At 44.8% G+C, this 12,165-nt stretch overlaps 1 protein-coding gene across 3 annotated transcripts in view; it reads right to left on the bottom strand.

The window, feature by feature from the left end:
• The window catches only part of DHX9 (DExH-box helicase 9), a 208,302-nt gene that overhangs the window by 86,351 nt on the left and 109,786 nt on the right, over positions 1 to 12,165 (bottom strand). For all 3 annotated transcript variants that reach the window (XM_086955648.1, XM_086955651.1, XM_086955658.1), the window contains exons 12-18: positions 11,202 to 11,393; positions 10,435 to 10,576; positions 8,498 to 8,580; positions 8,234 to 8,390; positions 7,917 to 8,017; positions 5,484 to 5,697; positions 4,757 to 4,851 (exon numbers count right to left, since the gene is read on the bottom strand). In XM_086955648.1, coding sequence (XP_086811774.1) covers positions 4,757 to 4,851; positions 5,484 to 5,697; positions 7,917 to 8,017; positions 8,234 to 8,390; positions 8,498 to 8,580; positions 10,435 to 10,576; positions 11,202 to 11,393 — 984 coding nt within the window. The remainder of the gene's footprint in view (positions 1 to 4,756; positions 4,852 to 5,483; positions 5,698 to 7,916; positions 8,018 to 8,233; positions 8,391 to 8,497; positions 8,581 to 10,434; positions 10,577 to 11,201; positions 11,394 to 12,165) is intronic.

The following is a 12,165-nucleotide window of genomic DNA, read 5'->3' as shown; positions in this document are numbered from 1 at the left end:
TATGCCTCGAACATAAAGTTATCGGTTAACAGGTTTGTTGTGGGAGTTGGCTTTCTGGGGTTAGACTCAGGCGGGGTCTCCCAGGGTCGAGGAGGCACCCTCAGCAACACCAATGCGGCTGGGTGCAGAGGGCTGAGGCCCAATATAAACCTATGCGGGATAGGGGGCCTCCGGCTGGTGGCTGCTCACGAGCAGGCCACAAGGTTGTGGGAGCAAAGCTCCTGAACTTTAACTCGGGGCAAATGGGGGTTCACGTCAGCACCCAAGGTACACCCACAGCGGCACTAGGGCAGCGGGGTGCAGGGTGCTGTTTTGGCGTCGGGTGCCCTGTTAATTTCAATGGGGATACTCCAGTTGGCAAACACACAGCAGGCTCGGGTACAAAGGTCTTCTGGGTGTGACCACTACTTGGAGAGGTAAGTTGGAATGCTGGTGGTTGGCCAGACACAGTGGGTTGAGCCACCCAAGGCCATGGGGCGTCTGGTGCAGGGGTGTCTTTCAGGGTCGGATCTTCTTACCAGCTCATGGTTGCGGTTGGGGGGACCCTCCAGATTTAGGCTGGAGGCGTCGGCTGGAGGCTTACGGCAGATCAGGGATCATGGGTCAGGATTGCCGGGGAGAACTAATCGTGGTGGTGGGCCACTCTAATTCGGGTGCAGACTCACAGATCCAGCCAGAGTCTGGGGGTGAGCAAATCCGGTGCTCACTGGAGACAGTCTTTTCTGGGAAGGCAGGGCAGGTCCTCCAGGTTCGGGGGAGGGTGGGCTGCTGGCTGCAGGACATACAGGGATTTTGCTGTAGCAGGTTCGCCGTGGGGACAGGCCGGTAGGGATTGGGCAAGTCAGCGGGCATCCTACTCTATTAGTCAGCCCGGCTCTTCGGTCCTACTCCTCCTTGGTCGGTTTTTGTCTGAGGAGGCAAGTTTCAGGGGTGCCCCTAAATACTAAATTTCGGTGGGTTACAGGTAAGTAAAGGTTGGGACCAAGGGGTCCCTTCCTTGGGGTGGATACACCCCTATTATGCCACCCTCCAGTGGGAGGGGGGCATATGCCTCACTCTGGGTGGCTGGGTCCCCACACCATCTGCAAGATGGTAGGGACAGCTGTGCTTCACCTCGCCTCCCCCACCTGAGGGTTGAGGTTGGCAGAGGTGGGCACACCTCCTTTCCTCACTTGGTTTTCCCGCCGATTCTCCCGCCCAAAGTGGGGGCCAGTTGCTGGAAAGAGCAAAGGGCCTGGGTAAGCTCACAAATGCGGCAAGCCTTTGAAGCCTTCCCCTTCGCGGACACAGCCTATCCAGGAGGAGAAGGCTTTGCACCTCGTCCCAGGATGCGCATTGTTTCAGACCCCGGAGAGCAGCAGGCTTAGGACCCAGGGTCCAGAAACGTGTCTGGTAGTTCCAGCTGAGGAGAAGCAACTCAGCCTGGACACTAGTGTTAGGTCATTTTTCAGGGGCCCTCTGTGTGCATTTTTCATTAAATCCCACACTGACATCAGTGTGGGTTTAATATGCTGAGAAGGTCGATATCAAACGTCCCAGTTTTCAGTAAAGCCATTATGGTACTTTGGAGTTCGTAATGACAAACCTCCAGCACCATATTCTCTTAATGGCATTACTGCACTTACAATGTCTAAGAATTGGCTTAGACACTGCTCATGCACCTGTAGCCTAACCACTGGTATAGTGCACCCAGCTAGAGGGGTGAATAATCTATGCCAGTACAGTGGGTTGAAGGCATAGCACACAGGGATATGTGCAATGTTGACTCTTCACTTTGTTTTGCACCAAAACACGCAGATGGCAAAGGCAGTGTGTGTTTGTAATGGTTCAGGGCCTCTAAGGGTGGCACACTAAGTGCTGCAGCCCTTAGAGGCCACAGTGCCATCTACAAGGGACTAACCTGTGGCCAAGAAGTGGCAATTGGGTTTCGTCTTCAAAGCAGTTTAAGGAAAGAACATAGGACCCGGGTACCGGTTTGGCAGAAGCCCAGGGCACACACAGTCAAAGCACATCAGCAGTTTACAAAAAGTGGGGGCAACCATGCACAAAGAGGGCACTACATGCATGCAGTGTGGCTCCAGGCACCCTCAGACTCCGCTGAAAATCATTGGACCGAACTCAGATTTTGATCTCTGCACCCGGCGACCCCTGTGCCGCTGGTGGTGCAGTGTTGGAACTCACCTGGCCCTTGCTGACTTTTGATTCCTAAGACTGAGATTGTAAGTGCATTACTTACCTGTTTAACAGCAATATTGTTTCCCCCCATACGGTAACAGTGAACTGGGCTGAAAAGTTTAAGTGTCGATTTTACAAAGTCAAAAGCATTTTGCATTAAAAATGTACTTACCTTATTGCGAAGATCTTGGTCTTAAAATAAAGTATTAAGTATAATTTTCTAAAATTGGTATGGATCTCCTTCTAGAGTCGTGTGTCCATTACTTGTCACTGTTGTGCAATAAATGTCTTACATTCCTCTGTTAGGCATAAGGCTGCTTGCTCCCACTACCACTAATAGAGCACTTTAGGTTTTACATTGAGCCCTGCACACTTTTGGGGAACCCCTGGACTCTGTATAGGGTATTACTACTAGGTGGTTATACTGTGCACAGAGGCTCCTTCCTACACAATTGTTGGAGATTTCTCGTGCATACATCCAAACCCAACGGCAGAAAAAAGAATCTGAAGATGGCAACCAAAGGTGGGAGCTTCCGGAGGAAGCATGATGCAGTCACAAGGTGCACCAAATAGAGGTACGTTGACACCCACCAACAACAAGCACAAAGAGTAAAAGGAACAAAAACGTTTTAGAGACGACGCTGGACCCAAACACTAGATGGCCAAATAATGCACATCATGAGAGTCCAGAAAAGATTCACACTGCAAAACCCTATTTTCAGTGAAGCCATCAAGTAGCTCGGGATCTCGTTTTCCTCAGTGTCCAGCATATATACTCAAAAATTACTTCCCTGTTCACTTGCAGCAATAGGGCTGACCAGCACAGGGGCATATCTGCTCATGCAGTTATGTTCCAACGTGTGCAAGTGTGCACCCTGTCTTACGGCTGTAAGGCCTGCAGTAGGTGTGACTAATACTCGATGCAGTGTCTGTGGGCATGGCGCACAGGGATATGTGCCATGTCTTCTCTTTTGTCTGCACCAAGACACACATCCTGCAGTAGCAGACTGTGTTTAGTGAGGGGTCTTATAGGGTGCCACAATGTGTGCTGCAGTCCTTCAAGTTAATTACCCAGTGCCAGATCCCTTTCCTTAAAACTGTACAATTGTTCCCCCAAATGGCATAACCTGTAGCACCCCATGTAAGTTCCTAGTAAATGGTACCCTTGTTACCCATGACAGAGAGGCTAAAGAGGGCCCTTAAGGGCTGCAGAATGCATTGTGCCAACTTAAGGGGGACCCCTTACACACTCATGCAAGCTGCCATTGCAGGATGAGTGATATGGTGCAAAGAAAAGTGAAAACACAATATGGCCTACGACCTATTTGCCATGCCTGCAAACACTGCATGCAGTATAGGTAAATAACCCATACAGAAAGATTTGCAGCCCTAAAGCGGGGTGCACTATACTGTGTGGACAGATCTGCTCATGCAGATATGCCCCTGTGATGTCCAAGTGGATTCTTAGATATTACAAGTGAACAGGGAAGCCATTTTAAGCACGTGTGCTGGACACTAGAAATTAAGAGTTACCCAGCTACACAATGGCTTCCCTAAAACCAAAGAGGATTGGCATCAAACATCTCATATTAATAAGCCCACCGATTCCAGTGATGGATTTATACATACATGCGCCCAGAGGGTCCCTTTGAGGTGCCACCTGAAAACCTACAGACTACTAATGCACTGGCAGACTGCAGTAGACTAGCCTGCCACCACAGACAGGTTTCTAATCCCTTGCAGGTGAGAGCTCACTATCTCTGAATACGGAAACAATGCCTGCTCCGGCCAGAGGTATTAGTCACCTCCAAGCAAGATGACCAAGTAATCCTCATATCAAGGCAGGAGGCTTCAGAGGCCTCTGCAGTCTTTGATATGCGCCAACAGCTTCCTACAGACAGGGGGAAATGCCACACCCTGCCCGGGCTCATCAGGCTAGTTCCACCCCTAAGATGAGCTACCTGATGTGGATCTGAAAACTAGAATTCCATCATCTTGGTTTTTGGTGGAATTAGGCTTACTGGGTCAGGCATATAGGGGTGTAGTGGCTCTAAAAGAAAGTAGCCCACTGGCTACTACCCTGCCTCTCCCCTTAACCCCTCTAAGTTGAGTATTTAGGAGGCACCCCTAATGCCAGGAATTTAGATTCGATGGATCCAGAAGAGGAGGATGGAGAAGAGCTGAGAGAGAACAAGAACTGAAGAGTGCTGTGGACTTTTAGTGCCAAACACAGCCTGCACCAAGCTCGACAATTCAGACCAGGTGACTCGTCCTGCAGCTGAGCAACTACCAATAAACACCAAAATATTGCCGTCCCTTTGCAGCTTTCAGCAATCTTCCTTGGAGTAGAGGAGCTACTCCCCTGTAGTGACACTGAAGAAGCATAGCCATAATGCAGGTTCGGTAGTAATACATTCCACGTTACACAGATGGCAAAATCAGGAATCAAATCTTTCAGGAAACGCTGCAATCTAAATTAACGGATACGCTTCACACATCCCTAGTCCATTTTTTTTCCGAAGCAGCACCCACAACATTATTTGAAAATACATTCAGGAAGGCAAATCTGTCACTGGCAGACCTTTATGATCCCCTCAGGGACAGGCTCAAACACTCTGCGCTGTTCTTCTCGAGGGATTTGAGAATGCAGTGGCAATATCCGATATCGATTATATGCTGCAAGAAAAGCAAAAAGAAAAGTGATTAAACTGTACAGCAGTTCACCACCTGTAATCAACTAAAACAAGTATGCCAATCAAGCTCCAGTGATAGAGTCATAAACAGAAGAGTGCACTCACTGAAGTCAAAACTCTGGGGGCCTTCTACTCAGTGAGTCAAAGGCATCAAGAATTAGGACTCTTCTATTTCCAACACAGCTATAAAGATCTTAGCAGCAGACCTATCCCATTCTACGAAACCTGTATTAGTGGCGGCCAGGGTCTCAAGCCAATCGTACTACTAACGCACCCACCTAATAACTAGAATATTAGCGAATTCTAACCGCTGAAGCATCCACTGGGAAAATAAACTCCGGAAATAGCCTACATCAGATGTCAGGGCTTATTTTACTTTAGAGTACGCCATCAATGTTTGACTCAAATATAAAAACACTGAATTTTAGCCACATGCATCTCAATGTAAATGCAGCTGATGGCAACTAGAATTTTAAGGATATTCAAAGGACAAAATTTAAGGTTGAGACTAGGGCAAGCAAAGAGAAATGGTCCCCCGGGAAGATAGCCTAAATAATCCACCACATAACAAGTGGCATCTAAAAATGTTTAAATAAATAGGATTCATGGACATACAAAAGTGAGGATTCATTTCCAGATGCCTCTGCATGGTGTAAATAAGGTTCCATCCTGGCAAGAACACAAGGACAGCTCCAGGAACATTCAGGGTTTCTATGTATTTCAGCAGGGCCTCTATAAGCTCAAACGGGGTCTCCTTCTCGCTTAGCTGTGCCATTGAACGCTTGGTCTCGGGGCCGTAGTCTCCTTCACAAATGAGATTACAGTTTGTCTGTGGAGAAATAAGTAAAAATTTAGATTCAATTTATTCATCCTCATCACATCTGGGGAAGAGATCAAACTATGCCTTGTTCACACACAATGTCTCCTTACTCTACAAGACAATAGGTTAAAAAAAATCTTAGTACGAGATCCAGTATGAAAAACTGCAAAACTTACTCCGTTTATCGCTTGTTTCAGCAACATGAAAACATTTAAACTGGTTTCTTCCATTTCTTTGGAAGAGACTACCATGCTCACAGCCTGATTCAATATAGACCATTTGTGTTCTAACGTCTGCCATTTGTTCATCAGCTTTTTGATGCTGTATGGTTGTGCATGCCTTGATTTGGAATAGATTATCAATACCTTTATGTCTCTATCACAATTTTCCAAAATGCATTTACATATTTATGCACTTAAGGGTATGTACAGAGACTATACAAATCAGGGTGAGAGCACAAAATAGAAAGAAAAATAGGACTCATTTGTGAGAAATTTGTACAATTAACCCAGGTCCCTAACCTTATCCCCCATGTGCAAAAGTGGGTTTCTGTTGCAGTACCCCTCTCACTTTATGCCTGGCTTTGATACAACTGTGACTGAAGTGTACTGAGACCCGATGTCCAGGTTCTCATTACCAGTGTTCGTTACCCAAAATTGAACCACAATTGGCAATATCAGACAGTCCCTAGTAAAGGTACCCCCGGGTACCTATGGCATTGGACTAAAGAGGGTCCCCTCACGAGAGCCATGCTAACTGCCATTTCAGCCTGCTTGTCTTGGTGCAGACAAAAACAACAACGTCAACATAACTCACTGCTTGTGTGCCATGACAAGGCAGCACTGTCTAAGGTATAGGTAAGTCAGCCCTCTAGCAGGTCTTACAAATCCTAAGGCAGGGTGCACTATATCTCAGGTGAGGGCATATCTGCATGAGCAGATAGGCCCCTACAATATTTAAGTACATTTTTAATATTGTAAGTGCCAGGGAAGCCATAGAGAGTACATGGTCTGGAAACTCAACAACTCTAGTTCCACAGCACCATGATGGCTTCACTGAACCCAGGAGTGTTTGGTACCAAAATATCCTCTTAAACCCACACTGATGCCTCCCACCACTAGATACGTTTCTGGAAACCTGGGTCAAGAGCCGCTGCTCTGTGAGGCCAGAAACAAAGCAAATCCGGTTTGGAAGTGTCACACCTCCTCCCTCCGGATGAGCACAGTGCTTGGGAGGGAAGCTTCAAAGGCCTTGCAGCCTTTGTAACGAGACCCCAGCCTCTAATGCTAGCAAATGGCAGCCCCCAGTTCAAACCCCCACTTTTGCCGGGAGAACCAGCAGGACAACAGATAGTACACGGTTTAATCAATCTCACACTGGCATCAGTGTGGATTTATTAGAAGTAATTGTTTGGTACCAAACACTTTTCAGTGACGTCATCATGGTGCTGGGGAACTCCAGTTGGCGAGTTTCCAGCCCATGTACTCCTTGTGGCTTCCCTGGCACTAACATATTTAAGAAATTACGAAGTATTGTAGGGGCATATCTGCTCATACCGGTGTATAGAGCACCTTGCCTTAAGGCTGTAAGGCTTGCTAGAGGGGGTGACATACCTATGTCTGTTTCCTTAAACTTAGGGAAATCAGGAAAATTAGGAGATTGTTTTCAATGGAGGGTAGCATTCAAATCACTATTGTCTTAATCATATCCAGAATTGACTGAGCAAATGCTCTATACTTGGGACTCCAAAAAAATGTAAATTATAGACTCCAAATGGCGCAAAACCAAGCAGCAAGAATCATTTTTAACAGCCATGACACTGCCATATTAAACCATTAATGGAGGTTACATTGGCTCCCAGTGACCCAACAACCCCAGGTGACCTTCATTTCCCATGCTCTAGGTACCCAGGGTACCACTTACTAGGGACTTAAAGGGGGCAGAAATACCAATTGTGAATGTTTTAGGGAAGAACACTGGCACAGGGGACCTGGTTGGCAGAGACCCTGTGCACTTCAATCGAAACCACATCAATTTCCAGGCAAAAAGCGGGGGCTAACCATGTCAAAAGCGACACTTTTACAGTATACCACATAAAGAGCCAGCTTCCTACACCCCATATCTGCTCCAAGTAACATTTTGCACTGTTCCTGAAGGAGTATGGTCTTGATGCAGTGGGAAAATAGACATTAGCCTGAACTCCATCCTTGTTCAGTCTTGCAACTTGCCTCTTCATCATCTCTGGCATCATCATCTCGGTCTTTCTTTTTCTTATCCCTAGGTGGTGGTATAAACTGGGTCATTTGGATGCAATCCTCCAGAAAGTATTCTGTAGAAACAAAGAAAAGGGTATGGATATGAAGGTGCAAGGCTGTCTCTTATAACAAGCATAAGCATGAGGACAGGGATGTCTCCCTGTCTGATATACGTGAGGCAAACAGAGTGCATTCGAAAGTGGTAAAACAAAATAAATTAGCGGCATGCTTATGAGAAACGTGGTCACTGTTAACCGTTGTTAGTATTCCTTTTACACAGCCATACAAACCTTCTACTGCGAAGGTTCTGCCGTACACCTCGAGGAGGGGGCAGTTAAAAAAATATTCACAGAACATGGTGGTGTCAATGGTAGCAGACATGAGAATGACTCGGATGTCAGGGTAGGTCTGGATAACATCTCGCAAGACCACCAACAGGAAATCGGTCTAAAGGGAGGGAAACAGAAAGTTTGATAAATTGTATATGTTGGGCACACCTCTTTAAACACATACCAGACTTATACATATATAGAGACTGAATCAGAGTAACTCACATTTATATCCCTTTCATGGATCTCATCCACTATCACATGACTGATTCCTCTGATACCAGCTTCCAGCTTCCTCAGAAGGACTCCTACGTAAGCAAACAGAGCTTTAATAACCTAAAAGAGAATCCCCCACAACTTCTACAATCAGGGTGAGAAGACTAACAAAGAGCAATATTATGGACCAGTTTTTCCCCATACCACATCCCAACTTTTTAGAATGACAAACTTCCGCGATCCACCTATGTAACGGACGAGGCGGTAGCAATTTTTAGACATGCTTTTAAAATGCTGTGAATTATCAAAATAGCATACAGTAATCGTTTGTATATGTCACGCACTTGACCATGCAGTTCACTTTGTCTTTATCCAACTGTGACCAATATACTGATCTGCTCATAAAATTGGAAGATGTTGAACTGCACTGGGGCTGATACAAATTTCAGAGTGGGGAGCTGGCCGGTGGTCAGTTCACTAACATCACAAGGCTTCTGAAAAATCTTGGTGTTGCTACCAGTAATTTTATCAAATTTGAAAACATCCTTCTGTAGCAGAGTATGGGGTAATATCTTGTATCCATTTTTGTGTTCAGATGATGCATTTTGGTCATATATATTAAAGTTTTACAGAGCATAAATACTACCCAAGGACATTGGAGTGCTTTACATGGGCATCAGATTACATAAGGTCACAATTTTATTTTTAAGCACAGGCGATTAAGTGATTTGCCCAGAGCCAAAGCAGGGACTGGAACCTGGCACCCAGACCCAAAGTCGTCAGCTATTGCCATTTGACCACATCCATATTTCTTCATTTAAATGAGAAAGTCATACACAAGTGGGATGATTGTGTATTACACAAAGATATTTCAAAAGAGAATGCTCACTATATATGTAGTAAAAAAATAAATACATTTTTTTTTTAAAAAGGCAGCAAAAATACTGGAAGATTCATGCTTGAGAATAATTGCAAGGGTTTATTTTAACCCTTTCCATGTAAACAGCACGAACAGGAGCGGGCCGTGACGAACCCCAGCCGTCATCAGCACACGAGCACCGTAGTGCATGACGGCTGTGGTTCGTCATCAGCATGGAAGGGGTTAAAACCAGACTTCAGCACATAGTTAAACTTGTTTGCGCTGGAACAATTTTCAGAGCAGCGGTGTGGACATCAATGAAGTCACCGGGATTGTGAACAATACACCAGTTTCACACAAAGTGTGGCAAATGTATTCAGGAGAGGGGAAAAGGGTGTAGTATTTAGCCGGAGGTGCCTTTTGGAGCACACATTCGTAAATATAATAATGCATTAGCACACTTATTCCAGACAACATATTTTCTGTTGAATTGGCCACTAAATTTGCAATGATATACCGTTTTACTAATAAAATATATAGCGCACACATGATGTCTGGGAATTGGGTTTCAGAGAAGATTTGTCATTTTGCGCAACACTAAATAAGAATCTCGATTTGCTTTGCTCCTATACAAATCTTTGTTTCTTTCAGACATCAGAATATGAAATGTGCTTCATTTTTGTTTTCTAACTGCTGATATATACTGATACATGTGCAAGTCATTTACAGGTATTTACATTTTGTTGTGTTACAAAGCTGACATCCAACGCCTTACCTTTCACATTCGTTGTAAACCAGCAAGATTGTTACATAGTTAACTTTGGAAAATCGTCTCACTTTGCAGTTGTTAAACAAAATAAGCCACAATATCTAAGATGACACAACCGGACAAGATAAATACATCTTAATTACTCTTTCACGACCCACCAGAAATCAGCTAGTGGCCCATCAGTGGGCTGCGACCCACTGTTTGGGAAATGTGTTCTAGATTTCTCATTTGTAACATAACATTGTTCAACACAACTCACTTGTAGCATGCACTAGCACCCTCAACATGCAAGAAAGAGCCACAGGAACAAGTACTGACCTACAGTGCAAAACATAATACTGGCATGTGGACGAGGAAGGGCGGACTCAAAGCGCACACTATAGCCACAGCTTTTTCCTGGTTCCTCTCCCCGTTCGTAGGATACCCGCTCTGCCACGGACACAGCACTGATCCTTCTGGGCTAAGAATTGCAGACAACAAAAAAGGTAAACAAACACAAAAAGCTTGCAATCTTGAAGTTTAGGGTGTACAATTCTGATGTCCAAAGTGGGGCTGCGGTCCAATTCTCCACTTTGTTATCACCAGCTAAAACAAGGACGCCATTTCAATAACTAGTACTACTACTACTGCTGCAGCCAGAAAGTGGTGGTTACAGACACTCATGCCAGCATTCTGAAAGCACATCAACTTGTCTACATATTGAAAGTACAACAGCCTTGCTTATCTTGGGGCCCGATAACCTAGACCGGATGTTATGGTGTTTAGGCGATATGCATTGGCACACTTTTACACAAGTTACTCCTAACTAGCCCTTTCTTGCTTTTAAGTGCCTTAATGAACATAACTAGCCTGTTCTTGCTTTTAAGTGCCCCAAAGAACAGTCATCTGTGTCTGAAAAATCAAAATTAAACCCTACATTCCTAATAAAGCCTTTTTAGATCCCAAAGTTAAAGTACTAATGAGATGATGGGAATTTCTCAGTACAAGGTCACAAATTTCAAAGACTATTGAAATATTCCTCTCTGGGATGGTTTCCTCTCACCCAATCTGTGTGATAGTTTACCATGCTCGTAGAACAGACTCACCTGGGTGACAACAATGTTGCACTCAGCAGCCCGGCCATTCAAGATGAACTCGTCCAAGATATACTGTGGAACCTGAGTGGTCTTACCACAACCAGTTGCCCCACGGATGATGATCACAGGATTTTTATGGATTGCATCCAAGATCGGTTGTTCAAACTGCTTTACAGGAAGAGCTTCTCGGTCACGTAGAATCTGAGAGGGAAAGCAGTGTAATTCAGGTCGAGCACAGAAGCGTTCCAACAAACTAGGCACATTTCAATGCGATGCCTTATGTTACTGTGCAAGTACACATCAGTCACAAAAGGAGGATAATGGGACTATGGGAAGGATCATTTTTGATTGCTCCCCCATGCCCCTAATCTTAATATCTAATGAAAGGTGTATGCCTTATTTAAATTAACAAATTGTACTAGTTTAAGAAAAAAAGATCTTACATCTAAATTTGAGCAGATATATTGGGATACAGTCCTGGAGTTCATTCCTACATTGTCCAGGCCACCAAAGGTTATAGGATGAGGGTAGGATGGTTGGAGCCACTGAATACTATAGCAACAGGAAGGATGAACATAAAGACTGACCTGGATTCCTCACAACTAGGATAAGGTGCTCACACAAGACTTCTGAGCTTAAGCGGACATATTCTGATATGTTGGCCTTGATGTGAGTTTGATGTACACTTTGACAGTAGAAGAAAAGGTTTAAGAAAATATATTTGGCGTGACATGCAGCATGCCGTAGCACAGTATGAGAAACACTATTCCAATAGAAGGTTTCAGCTCTAAATTGATTCCCACGGATGTGCCCATTGTAAAAAAAGAAAAACAGGTGACCCTTTTCTGTTTCAATGATTTTACTGACATTAAACGACATATACAAGAACAATAGAGGGATAACAGATTTGAGAGTAACAGAATATATTTAGTATCAAACTCACTGTAGAGATACACTAGCCCACACTTGATCC

This window comes from Lissotriton vulgaris, chromosome 1_1 (assembly GCF_964263255.1).
Source record: "Lissotriton vulgaris chromosome 1_1, aLisVul1.2, whole genome shotgun sequence".
Taxonomy (NCBI): Eukaryota; Metazoa; Chordata; class Amphibia; order Caudata; family Salamandridae; genus Lissotriton; species Lissotriton vulgaris.
Note: the sequence above shows the minus strand (reverse complement) of the source record. Positions and strands in the feature narration are given on the sequence as shown.